General features: G+C 41.8%; 1 protein-coding gene across 10 annotated transcripts in view; it reads right to left on the reverse strand.

Annotated features, from left to right (window-relative positions):
* atp11b (ATPase phospholipid transporting 11B) overlaps positions 1-18,437 on the reverse strand; it is a 50,285-nt gene that overhangs the window by 21,446 nt on the left and 10,402 nt on the right. For all 10 annotated transcript variants that reach the window (XR_004213535.1, XR_004213534.1, XR_004213536.1 and 7 more), the window contains exons 2-21: positions 17,444-17,560; positions 16,423-16,512; positions 14,976-15,056; positions 14,492-14,599; positions 13,267-13,395; positions 11,595-11,698; positions 10,374-10,421; positions 9,902-9,966; positions 9,338-9,419; positions 9,091-9,241; positions 6,985-7,182; positions 6,536-6,694; positions 6,016-6,203; positions 4,094-4,162; positions 3,847-3,920; positions 3,563-3,666; positions 2,469-2,650; positions 795-998; positions 256-409; positions 62-164 (exon numbers count right to left, since the gene is read on the reverse strand). Coding sequence is in view for 7 of the 10 variants with exons in the window: in XM_031869646.1 (XP_031725506.1) it covers positions 62-164; positions 256-409; positions 795-998; positions 2,469-2,650; positions 3,563-3,666; positions 3,847-3,920; positions 4,094-4,162; positions 6,016-6,203; positions 6,536-6,694; positions 6,985-7,182; positions 9,091-9,241; positions 9,338-9,419; positions 9,902-9,966; positions 10,374-10,421; positions 11,595-11,698; positions 13,267-13,395; positions 14,492-14,599; positions 14,976-15,056; positions 16,423-16,512; positions 17,444-17,560 (2,410 nt within the window). In the remaining 3 variants the exon portion in view is untranslated. The remainder of the gene's footprint in view (positions 1-61; positions 165-255; positions 410-794; positions 999-2,468; positions 2,651-3,562; positions 3,667-3,846; positions 3,921-4,093; positions 4,163-6,015; positions 6,204-6,535; positions 6,695-6,984; positions 7,183-9,090; positions 9,242-9,337; positions 9,420-9,901; positions 9,967-10,373; positions 10,422-11,594; positions 11,699-13,266; positions 13,396-14,491; positions 14,600-14,975; positions 15,057-16,422; positions 16,513-17,443; positions 17,561-18,437) is intronic.

An 18,437-nucleotide genomic window follows, 5' to 3' on the forward strand; every position in this document is an offset into this window, starting at 1 on the left:
GTGTGTGTGTGTGTGTGTGTGTGTGTGTGTGTGTGTGTGTGTGTGTGGGGTGAGTGCTTACCTATGCCCACATGAGCCTCCTGTATCATACTGACATCATTTGCTCCATCCCCAATCGCTAGAGTGATGGGTTTCTCTGGGGAGGTTTTAAAAAGACGCACCACCTGGACAGAACATAGTAACAATGACTTCTGGACAGTGTGAGGGTAATGCACTTTGGTGTGTGTGTGTGTGTGTGTGGCAGAGGACTGGTACCTTAGCTTTCTGCAACGGGGCCATGCGGCAGCACAGCACAGCTGAACAGTTTTTACACACTTCCATAAAGAGCTTCTCGTGTTCCCTCAAGGCTAAAGACAGACTGGCCCCATCCACGACTAAGCCGTGCTGTATGACATGGTCCTCCTCTATCCTGGAGGAAAAGTACAGAATATGAGAGGCGGTGTATACGGACAGGAACAAGAAGAACCACTAGCAACTACTACAATCTAATGCTGTATTACATTTTACTGTCAATTCAAAGCACATTGTCTCGCTACATAGACGTTTTGTTTAATACGTAACTGGCCTCTAAATAACTGGACAGGGTTCTGAAGTTTTTTTGTAAATCATAAAAACAAGTTGAGGTCCAGACCGTAACAACGGGACATCAATCAAATCAATGGAATCCACTAAAACTAAACTCTTAATCCAATAGTTAAAGAGCTCCATTGTTAAAAGAAAACAAAGATTCAAGATGGATTTTAAGATGCACCGTGTATATTCAAGGGTCAAAAGGGGAATCGGTAAACACTCACCTCCTGGCCAGTATGCGGAGCTGCTCAGCACACTCGTTATCAGAACGCTGCTGCAGAAGCTCCAGGATGTTCATGCTTCGGTGAAAGTGGCCACAGGACAGGCTGACGCTCACCGCCGTCTCATGTTTGTCCCCCGTCAGCACCCATACTTTGATCCCTGCCAGCCGTAGAGCCTCAATGGTCTCCTGGACTTTGTCTTGGAGTCTGACAGAGACAAAATATAATCCATGTACTCATGTTACATGTATTGCATATGCAAAGCTCTCAGTGATCCCCGTGTGTAATTACATTAGATCACTCCCCAGGTAACAAATAACCAAAGAACATTTTGTATTACACTTGTTGTGGGTGAGGTGATTTAAACCTGGTGTTGAGCAGACTTTTTATCCTATTTCTAACCACAGTTAATATTCCTAAAAGGTTAAAAGACAAAGAATATAATATTACAATGCGTGTCAGCATTACACTATGCTCATTAGACTCAAAGCAGAGGGGACATTTCAGTCCTGTCTTCCATGATACAGGAAATCTTTTGATTGTGTCCATGTGTGCTGGAGGAGGAATTCATTCCAGATACAGAAACAGAGCAGCAGGAAGAGGAAGAAGAGGGAGGAGTACGTGAGGAGCAGATGGTGAGCTGATGCAAACGCATATCAACATTCATTAGGGGGGGATGACGTCTTTCTCCCCACTACATTGTTTGTTTGTTTGAAGATTCTCACGTCCACTGTGTTTATCTTTCTGTTTCGGTTCATGCGTTTCCTTATTGTTGTTTTTTTTAATGCCACAGTTTTTCTCTGTCAAACTATTTTACAATTAACGGAGCTTTAACGGTTATTTCCTGTAACGTAATAATCTTTAGTTTGGTTATCTAGTCTTTACTTCTGTAGCTCGGAGCCACTCCCATCTTTATTGAGTACATGGTATATTGCTATTTACATTACAACATGCTGATGTTTAACAGGTTTGTTTCCCATGTTCCCCAATCTTAGTTTAGCATGTTAGCATGCTAACTTTTTCTAATTGCCACTCAACACAAAGTGCAACTGAGAATGTAAATTTGGTCATAAAATAAAGTATTAGACAAATTACATTTTTGACCTGAAATGGTATTCAATTAAAAGTCAGGAGATCACCAAAGTTATTAAGATTTACCTTCTGGGAATCTCGACAAGTCATTTCACTAATAAACAAAAAAAGGAAAAGCCAGGAGATCATCACAGTCAGAAGGATCATCCTCTGTGGACCATGAACGTTTACCAAAATCATGCCTTATCTATCCAACAGCTGTTGAGATATTTCAGTCTGGATCAAAGAAGAGAACGGACCAACCTACATCGGCATCCATACAGCCAACATGGCTTTAAATGCACAGGAGGCACTAAAACGTCAATTTGGAGCCACATCACATGAATGATGAATAAATAAAACACTAACTACATGTTATTTACTTCAAAATCAACTTCTTCCTACTGTATGCATCAGCTAATATACACAACTATCATGGGCGAGCAAAGAGGGTAACCTAAACACATCCAACAGAACACTGTGTATATACTGAAAATGTAAAGATCCCTACTTGACGTAAAAGATGTCACATGCATAAGGGGATGAAAACTAGTGTTTCGGAGTGACAACACGAATACATTCACATGTATTTGTTAGTCTCCATACTTGTCCTCAACCCCGGTTGCTCCCAGCAGCTCCAGGTCTCTCTCAATGTAGTTGAATGCCTCTTGCAGTTTCTCCTCCCTCTGCTGCAGCGCGGTGTGGGCAGCGTTCAGATGCTTGTCCACATCGATGTATTCCTCTGGGCTGAAGTGGCGACACGCAACAACCAAGGTCCGCAGACCTTTCTACAGTGGGAGGGGGAGGGGTGGATGACGGGTAGAAGAAAACAACAGGAGACACGAGTCAGAACATAAGAAATACAGAACAAAAAGAAAACGGAACATGAAGAAAGAGATGTTATGGTGTGAAATGATGAATGTAAAATTGAAAGAACAAGCTTGTTTAGAGAGGAGGGGTAAACGTTAAGTCAAGAGGAGGAGGAGGAGAGACGGAAAGTGAGACGAACGCAAGCAGAGAGAAAGCAGATTTGTTTTTTGTCAAAGCTTGGCTTTAAATCACAGAACCAGCCTGAGGGGGAGACGAACACAAATCAACCCAGTATAGAGCACCCACTCCTGGGTACTGACGTCCGATGATATGATCTGGGGCTCTCTGTGTGTGTGTGTGTGTGTGTGTGTGTGTGTGTGTGTGTCTTGTGGTGACGAATTTACAGTCTAATGGGAACACGGAGCTACAGAGCCAAAAGTAATTACTTCAACGCGGGGAAATGCCAGGCCTGCGCACACAGAGACGCCATTCTGAACATATGAATCAACACGCATTTCAGAGTGAGATATTTAAAAGGTTTCATTAGGAGATTGAGGAGGATTTTCTGTGAATGAAATTCTTTGAAGAGGCAAGAGTCGAGTATTACATATATTCAATGCGTCTCAAATGTCTGCTTGTCCACCCATCTTCGTATGGGGAAAAATAAATATTGAAATCTAAAGGATTTCAATATGCATATTATTAAGTGTGGCAAACGTATCAACAACTCCTCTGACGCCAAGGTTTTCTGCAACAAATGTGATGCAAGTTTGCTGACCAATACCTGCTGAATGGATGTGTTTTAGAGCAGTAATAGTGCAAGCTGCTGGAGAACCTTTTGAGACAACATACACATTTTAAAGTTTTGTAAAAACACAATGAAATCTCACCATAGCAAACTCGTCAACGTGCACTCTCGTCTTTTCTATCTCACCGCTGGTAGTGAAAGGCAAGATGGCCGACTCTGCGCCCTTGGTGAACAGCACTTTGCCACCTTGAAAGTCAAGACAGCAAGACAAATGCAGAAAAAAAGAACTCTTTAAAACTATTTTAATGTATTTTTTTTTTTAATCTCCAGCCTTAAATTTGACCATATAATCAGGTTTTCATTGTCGGTTACTGCAGGCAATTTTTTGTGAACAATGCTAAAAGCACTAGTTACAGGTGTAGTTACCTGATGGAGTCTGCAGAATGACGCTCATCCTCCTGCGGTCAGCATCAAACTCTAACACATGGAGCAGTTTATATCTGGGGAAGAAGAGAGAGGCACTCGTGTGAAGCTAACTTTGAGACTCAGAGAACAGACGTGAACATTTATTTTTCACGGGTAGGTTACACAACCGTTCTGTCTGCAGTCTACATGTTGTGTTTTTTATTGCATGTGCATTTGTCATTGAAGAGATTAACAGGGTTCTACATACTTCTCTGACTTGCCAAATGTCTTGATCTCCAGAGTATCTCCACTGCAGCGAGTGAAGGCCACTCCGATCCTGAGGAGAAAACAAACAGCAGTTAAAGCTAGAACTCTTTGGGAAATGGACATTTTGAACTTTAAATACTGGGTGAAGATCCAATTAGGAGTTTGGGATTAGGCCTTTAAAACTTAAAACTGTTTAGCTATTGCACTCCCCTCAGGCTAGTCAGGGTAAAGTGGTAGATGTTGGGCACACGGACTGTTTGGTCGTTTCCAAGCGCATCTGCTATTTTGGTTAATGTATGTGCAGCGGTGCAAAGTGCAAAACGTCTGTGTGAGGTGGCACAGTACACTCAACCAGTCACATCACGGGCATCATCCCTCTGAAACAGTTGAGCCAATCACAACGAAGCATGACAACAACCGCCCAACAACTTGACAGACACTTCTTCAGGAAATCGTTTTGCTCTCTGGATGGTGCAAAGTAACACGATGCAAACACACACGACCACAAATCTGCAGCCAAGGAAAGAGGGGGTGGGTTTTTATTTCATTTGTAATAGGATGATAAAAATATATAATACTAAAATATTGATGAAGTCATTTATATGATCGAAATTAGTCCCACACTATTTTAGCCTTAATAAATTAACTACACTGTATTTCATGTTGTAAATGACTACATCACACATCGTTAACTGAATTGTTCACACATTATAAAGCAGCTGTGGATGACAGATACTGTGACAATTACTCATCGTATTTTACAGACTGCTTTACTGGCATTCCTACTTTCACCACATTAAACGTTCATTTTGGTGGCGATTTAAAATCATCTACAAATTGGAGATTGATCGGTTTTAATGGTTTACGTACATTTTAAGCATTATTGTATAATTCCACCAAAATACCAACAACTTGCTTTGCACTGCCTATTCAAGGACAGGAAAGAACCAAACGGTGAGAGCACAGCTTGTGCTGCCATGAAAATAGGTCCGTCGATCCTTAATTCATCCATTTATTAATCTTCCTCAGGGTCATGGAGGTGGGACATCCTTAAGAAATGCAGGTGAACAAATACGTGAGTAAGACGCCAAACCAGTTGATCAATTCTCGGACCTTCTTGTTGTGAAGTGACTAAACACTTGAGTCACTTTATCAAACAACACAAATCAGCCATTGGTTTGAACACCAGAACACAGTGCACAGATATATAATCCCCAATAGTGTCACATTTCAGATGAATGGTGTCGTAACATAAACTGAGTGCTATATTTATGAGCGACTATTAGGGATATGGTTCCAACAGAGTCTCCTTTCGGTTTAAATCAACCCAGATACACTGTCTGTGGCTCAATGGAGCATGAAGGCACTGGGTCACGGGTGCAGCCCCCTCACAGCCTGACATAATTCAATTTGATGGTGTGAAAACGACATCGGCCAGGATCGCCGACTCTGTGCATCATGAATCCTTAAAAAGTTGTTTAAAAGAACAGAGTCTGACAATTGAAATGGGTGCCACACAGTCACCCGCGTTACTTCGATCATAAAATTTGGAATACCTTTCCACGGACATTAAATTGTTGCCTGGTCACAGACGAACTTTGTAGCGTTTGCTGTTGTGTCAGCCATGGTTCAGCAATATTAGAGTAAACAACAAGGTAACCCTGCTCAATGCAGTTCACTCATGTGAGCAAGGAATACACAAGGAATCGCCCGTCACCCATGTGATTTCAATTGGTCATAGAGCACAACTGCTCCTAATTATGTGAGGCATGTGTGAGCAATGGGTTTCAGTGGTGATAGTTGGTGGAAACAGCGGGGATAAAGGCTGGAGCACCTTTTAGACGACCGGCTGGCTTAGCAGGTTCTTCAACCTAAGCAGTACATTTCCAGAAGAGTAGTGATGGAGCTCTAATGTAAGCTTACCTCTTTGCTGCCTCTACTAAAGCCTTCTCGTCCGGTGAAGAGGCGTAATATTCCATGTGATTGGAAGAGAAACCGTTTGCATGGGAGAATGGGTCTCCTCCCCCAACCGGGCAGTCAGGCTGGTCGTAGCTGATCTGAACTGTGTGACACAATGACACCGCCTGGAGAAATAACAATTCATCACCAATCTGGATGGAGAAGGAGGGATGATGGAGAAAGAGACGCTGTCATTATTTATTCTATACAGGGACACACTGTTTGTCATTGTAAACACAAGTGAGACGGGTTGATTTTGAGTGAAGAGCTAATGATGAGCATACTGTATGTTTGTACGTATTATTCACATGCTGTTGACAACCCGAAATCGTACCAATTATCTAGTGTTGATTACACAAATGGCCTAAGGGAAAAAGACATCTCTAACACTTTAGGTTTATTAAGTCAAGTAAGAACAGTGTCTATGTACAGTGTGTGTGTGTGTGTGTGTCTTCCAAAACAAAATGAGTGTAATGAGATTTACCAGGTGAGGCGTAGAACCGTCTGGTGAGTCGTCAGACATTCCCTCTGGTACCAGTTTGCCATTAACTTCCCGGTACTTGACTCCGCTAATTGAACACTCACGGAACTGCATCTCGTTTTCCGTTAGCGTGCCCGTCTTATCTGTAAAGACGTACTCCACCTAGGAAACAGAGACACAAAGATGCACACGTGAGTCGAGTATTATGTTGTCGAGGCACAGTTCGAGTTCCCTTTTATCCGATGAGAATGACATTTTATGTGTTCATTATGTACTTAAATACAATTACGAGTGAATTAAGGTTCATATCCAAATAGGCATATTTACTGCAAAACAATAAACATTATATTAAACATACTACATGATATCATAACCGAACACTGTTCAGGTAAAGGTATATGCATCTTTACTCCCATGCTACATGTACGTGTTCCTGCACTTGTAGTCCTTACCTGTCCCAGCTCCTCATTGAGGTCAGAGGTGTTGACCTGGGCTTTCTGGTCGCTCTCCTCGTGGTAAAGGTCTAAATCCCAGCCAATGAAAAAGGAACCCAGGAACTTCTGCATCTCCACAGTAACGTAGAGCGAGATGGGGATGATGAAGTTATAGAGGACCAGAAATGCCAAGAAGTCTGAGATGAACTTCAAGATCTAAAGAGGGATGAGAGTACATTTTATTAGAATGAGACACAAGAGGAGGGCAACAAGCAGTGAATCAGGGAGTTCAAGTATCTCGGGGTCTTGTTCACGAGTGAGGGTGAAATGGAGCGTGAGATGGACAGGCGGTTCGGTGCACGTTACAAGTCCATCTACGTTCTGACCCTCACCTATGGTCATGAGCTTTGGGTAGTGACTGAAAGAATGAGATCGAGGATACAAGTGGCCGAAAAGTGTCTGGGCTGAGCCTTAGAAATTGGATGAGGAGCTCAGACATCCGGAGGGGGCTCGGAGTAGAGCCGCTGCTCCTTCGCGTCAAAAAGGGGCCAGCTGAGGTGGCTTGGGAAGCTGATCAGGATGCCTCCTGGACGTCTCCCTTTAGAGGTTTTTCAGGCACCTCCAACAGGTAAGAGGCCCCGGGGTGGACCCAGAACACGCTCAAGAGATAACATGACTCGTCTGGCCTGGGGAGCGCCTCGGGGTTTCCTAGGAGGAACTGGAAAGCGTTGCTGGGGAGAGGAGTGTCTGGAACACCCTCCTAAACCTGCTGCTCCCGCAACCCGGACCCAGATAAGCAGAAACTAATGGATGGATGGATAACATTGGCTGTGTTTCATCTGATATAAAAAAAATACAAAAATGCACTTGGCAATGTTGTAATGCATGCAATGAAATCATGCTAAAATCACATATTTCCCAGCATTAAACCCTGCGGTTGGTTAATTTGCTTTCACACCACAAACGATCCATACCAGAGTCCGCTTGGAAGCGGACCGAGGCCCACCTTTTCGAGTGGTCTCGGTCCGGTTGTTTGGTCCGCACCAAGGTTTGATTGCCGCTTTCAGCCCAAATGAATCGTACTAACAGTACAAACGGACCCGAGTTCGTTTTAATCGAACCAAACAGGTTAGGTGTGACAGCGCCCTATGGTTGGAAAATGAAAATGCTTAATACACATCTAAGCCACACAGACTGATGGTCTGATCACTGACCCTCAAACAGTCAGGGTAATTCATTTCCATTACAGGAGTTAATGACTTTATGTGACAGGAAAGGAGAGTGAGAGAAGACCACTGTGAGCAAGTATCAGCAGCCATACAAAACCTAGGTTTTTGACATGTTAGACCTGGACTTGAGCTCTGCCTAACTTACTAAACAACATACAGAAATGGAACTAATGGACATGGATATTATAATCTTACAGCCTTAAATTTAGACATTTTTCAGTCTGTTGAAGGACCAATATATTCTCTTGAGAGAGGAGAAAGCTGTAATGTGGAGACATGCGATCATCGGTAAAGGGTACACATACACTGCATCAGGGCCAGCAGGTTTCTGGAGCACCTGTTATACTAAATGTGAAAACACAGCCATTAATTCGTTGCTGGTATTCTTCTCTCTGTCTCCAGGGGGAAGAGAGGCGATTGTACTGGACTGTGTTTGTTCCCCCTCTGTCTCAATACATAGAGGCTGCTCTTCTCTCTGACTGATTAGCGTTGGCAGGTGGGCTGATAGGCTGGCAGACTGTCCCCATGAATGGCATTTTCTCACTTAAGCCTTGCCACAAAATCTAGACACACTAAAACCGCCCTACCAGCACCCTTCAAGAACTGTGTGCGTGTGCACACTCTCTGTGTGTGTACATGTGGATTCAAGCGTGGGCTCATCTTTTTGTCTTCACTAACGCTCTCTATTAACTTCTATTGGCAGTAGAGAGAAAAAGGCCATTATTATTTGGCGTGGTGAAAGTGGAGAAAAAAAGAAAGAAAGAGAGAGACAGAAGTGTAACGTCAACTAAAACCTTACCTCATCCTATCTCTGGGGCTGATAGCCTGCACTACTTACAAAAAGGAGATCGATAAGAAGGCATTATTCTGAAGCTTAATGCAAAAGAAGACTTACCGGACTGCTGTTTCTCTCTTGTTCAGTCTTTTGGTTGTAGAAAGGCTCGTCCCATTTGTCTTCAGCCTGCCAGGCATACTTCAAGATGGTGCTGAGGATGGCCTCAAACAGTAAGATGCCCAGGTAGATGATGAGGAAGGTATTCATGGACCTGGCACAGGAACATGTTTTAAAGTTGAATGCTAAATTAACCACATCCTAAAACAGCAACATTTTTGCTTACACAGAGACAACGGAAAGTGCTCACTTCTCTACTGCAGAGCGTTTCTGGGACTTGCACTTATAGTTGAGGGCCATCTTGGACTCCATCCCTGTGTAAATTGCCACACCTGCAGCAACACAGTTGGTTGAAGTATTATACCGGGCTTATGGGATATTAGACTATTAACCGACTAGTGCATGAGAACATAGGAAACATGATTTACATGGTAGGTCATTGGCTCAACGTCTCCATGTCAAACAATTACAACATTATACTCAAACCCACTATTGAAGCATTGCTAGAAAAGTCATTGGTTGACACAACCAAACTTCAGCCATATGATAATAAGTCAATTGTCCTACTCATAATGTCAACTTGAGTTTGGCTCGTTTTTGTGTTACAGCTGGCTATTTATCATCAATGCTTCCAACATCTACTGGAAGCATTTCAGAAGCAATCTGTTCTTGAGCAGCTACATCTCGTCTTTCTCTTTCAATTCAACTGGAAACATCCCATTGCAAGAAATACTTTATCAATACAGCGTACTGAATGTACGCGTTGATTAGGAATGAATTATGTCTGTTATAAGTTTCAACTGTATTGTCTTACCAAAAATCTCTTTGGTGTTTTTCAGCCTGGCTCCTCTCAGCAGCAGATTCTCCTGACCCAGCGACCTGATGTAAACGCAAACAAAAACAGCATAAATACAGAGAAAGATGGATGTGGCATTAGGATTCTGGCACAAACGAGACACAGTAAGGTCTTGATATAAAACACTCAACAACAGTCTATGAGTGTCTCATACATCTGTTAATGAATCATTTTGCTGCACATTTTATTCCCTCTGATTAAATACATTAGACAGCTTCGTCTCTTTAGACCAGCGGTTAACATTTTGTAACCCTCTGCTAAAAGCGTCACCCTCAGCCACTGTTCCCTTTTATTTGTCTCATAGTGTAACTTTGGTACTATCCTTAAAACTAATCAGAAGACCATGTATCCAATGCTCACCTTATTGGGGATGTCAGTTTATCAGCCTTACGCCTGATCACACAGCCATAAAGTAAATCATTGGTCTCACCTGACTATCTCCTCTCCATGTTGAGTCACCGTAATCCGACCGACAAACCTGGAAAACACCAAAGGCATTTTAGTCGAGTGGTGTGAGAGAGACCGACTACGTTCACACAGGTAACCAGACGACTGGAAGAAATCTTGTAACTGCAAGAAATATGAGAAAGGCTTTCACATGCACTTCAATAACGTGTTTACTGTACAACCTGTGTTTATATGTATTTTATATGTATTAGATCGATGCCTACGCAGTCTGCACAGCTTTTCTTTGGAGCGTTTGGACTAACTGAGTTCCTAAAGAATAAGCTCTGGAGCGAACAGCTTCTCTGTCACTGTGAGAATGTGTCTAAATGTTAACAGAGAAACAACTGTTCAAGCAGGGGAAACTGTCAATAAATAACATATCAGTTTCAGTTGGACTTTAAATTAAACTATATCAAAAAAAGGATGCTTTACAACAAGTGCAGACCTTCCTTTTCACCCTGCTGCTACAGTGATGCTTTCCCTATCTGGAGTGTTTGCCATGCTCATGCACGCATATAATAATAACACCATGAGAAACCTGGTATAGTGAATACTACCAGGCTTCGACAGCAGAATACTACCAAGGTCTTCCTTAATCCCTTAACCTGATTAAAGAAACCAGGTTTCTGGTTAATATGATGCTGAAGAAAGCAGATCACCGCGGAAAGCTCACACTAGCTGGTTTAATTAAATGCAGTGAATGTTAAGAGAGCGAGGGAAACAGCGACCGAGGGAGGGGGGGGAAGGGAGATAACTGCTACCGAAACAAACTGCCTGATCTAAAAATACACTGATCGATTTTAAAGTAGCCAGCTGAGCCAGACAAGAGGAAGAGGGGTTGTTGAAGAGGCGATGAAGCCATCTCAACTCATCATCCATTTAATAACATATCTCCGACAGGGCATTTGTACCATGTTTGAGTCACATGGCTTTTAAAGTGGTGTCTGGAGACCGCCAGGGGTCTACGGGGAATCCCAGAAAAACAAATGATTGAAAAGAATCATCTATACTTGCAGTGTTACAGTTATATAATTATAAATAAAAAGCTAGAATAAAACCTTCCGAAACGAGGACTTGAAATGATCCATTGTAATGCTCTCGTATGTGTTTAACGGGGAGTATCCTTTGTTTATTACATGTGACTTGATGTTGGACTTCTTGTGCGCTCATCCTGAAGGTGTGTGTTCACGTAGGTACGCATTACCTGTACAGGTCAGCATCCGGTTGTTGACACTCCACCACAGCCTGCAGAGCCTCCAGTTGTGACACCGACTGACACTCTGCCGTCTCCGCCACAGAGTAGTTAGTCTGCACACATTCACAACACACAAATATACAGTTAATGCTGATGATAATAAAGACATTGCAACCCGTGAACAGTTAGAGCTACAGCCTGCTATTCTGACTATACGAAGGAGGGAAAATGTCAAATGTAGGGTAAATGTAACCTATTCAAGCAAACCAACAGGTGGAAAAAAATACTGAATGTTTGAGTAACACACCAAACATATTCTGACCCTGCCCAAAACAGCTGGGCCAAAACTTGTCATATATATTTGGTCAGATAAACCTGATCCAATTGTACTGTAGCTACAGTATTGGCAGGTTGGGTTTAGCATGATGCGTGTGTGCTACTGCAGTTTTACTGTACTATACAGTACAGCATACAAACAGCTGCAGCTGACAGCAATTTATAAAAATATCAAAAGGTTGAAAGATTGTACAAACGCATATCTAGGGCAACACTTAAAACCCACCATGCTGTATAAATACACTGTTACACAAGCACCAACATCTCGTTAGAGAGGCAATTAAGCAACATAGCCTCTGGCAAGACTGTGTGGATGAGGTGGGGGTGAGGGTGAGGTGGGGACTTTCTAAACACAATATGTAAAATATTGAAATTATATTATGGTATCAAAGTAATTTAAAGACCAGGACATGCATACACCTGGCACACTCACAGGCTGGCATTAGTCATGTGACAGACACCCAGAGGTCTGCCAATCAAACTATATTTTCTGACCAATCAAAGAGTAATTTCCCAAAAAATGTATTTACATAAGAAAAAGTTAAAATGAATCTCAATGATGAAATGCTTCAGAGCAACACAAGTTAAAAGGTACCCTGTGGAGTTTCAGACCGCCAGTAGCACAACGACAACATTGTTTTTGTAAGCATGAGGTTGCACACACACACACTCAACCATGTTAGCGAGATGATTTACATCCTGTTGTTGGTTTACCATGATTCCATTGGTCGACAGTTGGTGGCAGGAACTACAGACAAACGCAGCAACCAACAAAGAACCCTACCGGCGGTTTGAGTGGAGTGAGGAGTCAACAGTCAATGATGGCATAAAACAGTCAATTAAATAGATTTTAAAAAATGTGAATCTCCGCAAAGTCCTTGAGCATAAATGAGCACAGAAGCTATTAGGCTGATGGATCTAGTTTAGCTGTGGACAGACAGACAAGCACGCACGCACGATAAAAATCTGTTTTGTAAATGTTTTACGAGGAAGGAAATGCATTCACACAGACCTCAAGGATGAAAATGTAAACTGAATGTAACTTTTGTTTGTTTACACTCCATGGTTGTTTGCACCAGAAAAAGTAATAACAGTCTGTTAAATGTTTTCCCACAACAGATATTCTCACATATCTTTGAAGAGCATGTTTTTTTTGCACATCTCTGCCTTGTTCTTTCCTCTTCCAGTTACATTGTACATATTTTTAAATCCTACATTTTTAAATAGAATTTTCTAACATTCTTATTGTGATTTTTACTGTTCTATATCCCTGGTTCTTGTCTATGCACCAATACCACAAAGCTTGACTTCTACTTGGCAATAGACTGGATTCTGATATACAGACCTTAAGGTTGGTTTCTCCATCAAGGCTGGCTGTGGTGACGTGACAGGTGCCATCCGCACGATCCGACGACAGCAACGCCAGGTCAGCTGGGAACGTCTCATCTTTAGCCACACGAACAATGTCCCCCACCTGGACACACAGGCAGAAAATAACACACACACACACACTGTTTAAGTTGTATGCCTTCAATTACTTTTTAACTGTTTTGTTACATGTTAAATACATTTTTTTGGCAAGGGTGTTATATTCAATTCAAAGTTGCTAACTAACTGTTAAGAAAAGAACCTTAAAAAATACAAAAGATCAATGATTCCCTTTTTAGTTTCTGACATGTCATTGTTATTTAGTCATTGTTATTTAAGAAGCAAGTTGGGGTTAGTCATGGCAAGTCCAAACTAACGTGAGCAGCACAGTTGCAGAATTATGAGCGCTGCTGCTAAAATTTCACCCGATATATGATATCCTCTGCTCTTGTGTTTCATTGAGTGCTGGGCTAAGCCGCTACACATACACAGGGAGCAGAGACCGGTTACGTGAAGATAACATTGCTACCAAGCCGGTTACAAACAGGCTGGGTAGTGAACAACGTGCTAACAGATTTAGTGTGTTAAGCTGAGCTAGACAAGAGAATATTTGGGTTGAAACAGATCAGTGATGCTGCTTTGCCCTCACTGTTCTCCGTGAGGTTTGCTGGAAGTGATGAGCCCCAGTGTGTCTTTTGTGGAGTGAGCGCTGCACGAATATCCTTTTAAATGCTGCATTGATCGTCAGCAAGTAACATGGTAATTTGGCTTTGTGTGCTCTGATTAATTTGGCATGCAAATCACACACCAGTCATACTATTGTTTGCATGAAAACTTTGCTCCTGGTGCTCAACACAGGTACCAGCACTGTGTGCAGGTTCTTATTAAGAAAAATTAGATAGACGTTTGTATTAATATTGTATCAAAGTTAAAAAAGCCTTATTCCTAACACATAAAACAGGTCTCTTTTAAATTGACATCATCTTTCTATACAGATTACCTCTACAGAAACCCCACTAGTACCAGGAATGTAACAGCCAAGTTGAAGGTATGTGTGGCTGTTGGCTGTGAGCTGCGAACAAACTATTTTTAGGTACTTTTAAGTTACCCCCCCCCCAATAACAAACATAATGCTTCGCTTTGGTCGAGGTAATGTTCTTAAACAAAGAGTAAAGCTTATATCTAGGGTGTAGTTTTCTTACCCGGATGTTCTTGGATTTCGTCTGTACGAGACTTCCACTGCGAACCACAAACACCGGAGCCCCGTTCACCTCGTTGTCTGCTTTGTGTCTCAGCCAATCCTCGTAGCCCTGAGGAGAAATGTGTTCAGCCATCGATCACATACATCAACTGTAGAGCATTACTGGTGAACAGCGGCGACGCGGTGAAGACACAACTAGTCACTGATCAACTGAAGGGACCAATAGCTGTTAAAGGTATTCAAAATGTACTGGTTTGTAAATAAAGCATCCTGAATCACATTTTCATATATTTGACATTGTGACTGAAGAAATTTACAGGAATGGTTCAAGTTGTCTTTATCACTTTGTATTCAACTGAAGACTAAACTAAGTTGAAACAACATATGTTGACTATGATTAATCTACCTTTAATGATACTGCACGCACGTAGGTTCCCTATTTTCAGCCCCACAAAGAGGAAGCTATCATGTGCTCGTGTTCTCACCTGTTTTATGGCGGTAACTGTGATCACAAAGAAGAGAGGCAGGCCGCTGGTGACTGGGGAAGTAGGGGTGTCTATCATTAACTGGAAAGATAAATATATGGGCGGGTTATGAAGAGATTTTAATAAACTGGAAGTGCAGTGGGGAAACAAATGGTACCAGAGACTCAGTAAAAGTGTGTATGTCCTGGTAGAGAGAAAACAAGCGAAGTAGAAAGACAACAGAGAGAAGTAGTGGCTGATATGTCACACAGGAAATCCCTGTAACTTCCTCCAAAGGTTAACCGTCAGGTCAGTTCAGTACACGTACACACACACACACCTTCAAAAGCAGCAACATACTTCAGCGATAGAGAAATAAAAGCATCCTTCTCTGCAAATGTTTAAAACACCCTACATAAAACAATTTTTGCAGATTAGCTTATAATAATAGTTTAGTGAAGAACTTGGAACAGAGAACATGGAAGCAAAGTGATACGTCCTCTTATTTATTACTTACTGGATTACATTTGAACCTTTTCTTGCTTAACCTTACAACAAGAGTGTAGTCACTGGCAACATCTGCATCTACTTCCTGATAGTTGACAGAGAATACGAGCCACATTCGTAAGATGTATTGTTTAGTAACTAGACAAGTGAAACCCTGTCTCTTAAAGGGTAACTACTCCGTCAAATTCTGCTAAAACCCGCCATCCCAGCAGGTTAAAAGAATGCAAGAGGAGTTAGTTATCAACGACTGTAGGAGGCGTGGCAAATGGAAACTTTCACACAATGTGTTTTCTTGAAAATAAATCACTTCTATTAACACCTTATGCAACAAACATCGAACTCTAAGAAGCTCTAAGAATTTACATAAACCATAACGAGTCCAAGACTTTACTTGGTTTGATAAGGGAGATAACAGTTCACAACAGGAATCCATCTAAGGCCTTTTAAAAAGGGTCAAACTGTCCATTAAAGAAAACATCATGTTTACAATGTCAGGATGAAAAGAGGCCCTCCATTCAGTGATTTGGGACTAAGCTGACTTCAGCTCCACTGACAAATCAAGTGGTTGAAAAGAGAGCTTTTTAGACAGAGTGAAGTCGATTGCTCAGGCCTCACTACACAGGCCCAAATAAATCAGGAAGAGGCTGAAAAATTTGAAAGCCAAATCCTCCTTCAGCACAGGCTGACTGATGCGTAGTGAAGGCCCAACGCCGAGGGATCGCTGAGGAGACACACATACAACTGAACGTGTGGGTGTAATGTCTTAATACAGAAGCAGACTTGTCTCGCTACTGGTCCAGAGAAGTCGATGAGTCACTCACTCACAAACAGACACACACACGCATATTTGTATTTAGGGCAGGAAGACTGAGGTCACACTTGACTCGTCACCATATGAGAGGCCAACATATACCTGCAAAAAAACCCAAAATGGAGTGTGTGCATTTGTGCGTGTTATTACCTGTACAAGGAAGATAATGAGAAAGTAGAAGTTGGCTATCCTTCTGAACTGCTCAAACAGATTCTTCGGGACAAAATTCCAAATTGTGTACTGAAAGAGAAAAAGGAAACAACATTTTGGGTAAAGGCTACTTAAGCATGGTATCTGTGGGTTTCATAAAGCCATATTTGAGACTAGGGATGTAGTTTTAGGCTATCGCCAAGATGCCGATGAGCCCGCAAATTTGGACTGCAATTTAGCCTACGTGGTGATTTATTCTCCAAAACAAAGGGGACTGATTGAAAGCACACGAGTTATTTTAAAATGTTTATTAACAGTATAATTAATAGGTTGACTGACCAAACTGTAACTCCTAAGAATGAACAAAACTTTAATGTGTGTACCTTTACACCCCGACTGTATTTTAATCCTTCATGAATGCCAGATGGAAATGCATTTAAGAACAAGTAAAATAAAAAACAAACATGTACATATAAGGCAGGTAAAAGTAGCCTATTTCTGACTATATTTTAAACAGGCACATTTTAAGAACCTGAACACCACAGATTAGTTGTTGAAGGATATTAAGTTTAACTGTTTGTCACATTGTTGTAGTAATCCTGTCACTGCATCGCTGACAATAGACCACTAATCACTTTAGGTTCTCTCTTTAGACAATGGACTTTTACAGCTCCACCAAGAATAACCTTTGAGGTGTTTCAGTTTCTTAAAAATGCATGACTTAGAATCAATTAAATCCAACCTAGGTGACTTGACCCTAATGCTATTTATTCAATCAACTACTTAACCACCCCAGCATGATCTCTGTTATCCTTTTGTGCAGTCAATCTTCCAACTGACCTTCTAATCCTCGAACCAACACAAACCGGTTTCTGTCCGAGTTGATCCCGTTATCCAAAAGAAATCATGCTTAACGCCTTATCTTTCTCCCACCATGCCAGAACTCCAGATTATTATCTGTACATAAAGCATCTCAAGTAGAGTAGAAAATACCAACACTGGCTCTAACGACATTTGGTACCTTGGAGGAGATGATTCTGTTGTCAGCAAAGCGCTGCGGTACGTAGTGGCCATGCTCGGGGAAACGATTGGCCACATAGACCGTCCTGGTGTCGCTCTGATGAGGGGGTTCAAAGCCCTGAGGGAGGGGAGGACAGATGAGGAGAGAGAGAGAGAGAGAGAGAGAGAGAGAGAGAGAGAGAGAGAGAGGTGAGGCAGGGAAGAGGGACCAATGGAAAATGAGGAAAAAGGAGGTAAAACAGGTTACTTGCATAACAACTCTTTATATAGAAGGCATAGTGATACAAACAACTTCAGCTTATATGAAAGCTATCTTAACAAGTTGTGCAATGCTACTGCGTTAGCAGGCAAAACGATAAATTCACAATTGACCGAAATGTAGAGTTGGCTAGCGGTACAAAGGGAATGCAACATCATGACCTGACTTTAAAGCAAGTAATTCTATATCATTGGAATTCAGTAGAAGCAACTAACCCCTGGAAGTCTACACACCACACTACAATCTACCTGGGGCAACTTTCTGAAGCTTCATCTATTCCACAAGGTTCAAGTTCCTGTGTAGTTTCTGAGGGCAATTATTTTGTCTGGCGCAGCAGAGGTGAGTTTGGGACTCGACAGATTTTACAATTAGGCTCGTTGACAAAGCTTTAATATGCGTTTATGAAAGTAAGACAAAGTATAGCAGGAACATTAGCCTGCTCCAAAACATGATACACATGTACAATAAGAAAGGGTAGGAGTACGACATGTGTGGATCACAATATCTGGCACAACACAACGTTCGTTACAGTGAGGTCACCAGCTTTGTGACACTCTCACAGTAACTCGGTCACATTTGGGTGATGAGCTGTGGTTATTTAGCTGGAAGGTTGCATTCAGAGGAATCACGACCACTGTGAATTTAATGAAAACACTAGATAGATCTTTAAGATTCAAATGGAAATCAGATGTGATATCAGCTTAGTTAAGCCACGTTGGTTTCTAAATGTCAAAAA

The sequence above is a fragment of the Anarrhichthys ocellatus genome, unplaced genomic scaffold (genome assembly GCF_004355925.1).
Source record: "Anarrhichthys ocellatus isolate YVR2014 unplaced genomic scaffold, GSC_Weel_1.0 scaffold48, whole genome shotgun sequence".
Lineage (NCBI taxonomy): Eukaryota > Metazoa > Chordata > Actinopteri > Perciformes > Anarhichadidae > Anarrhichthys > Anarrhichthys ocellatus.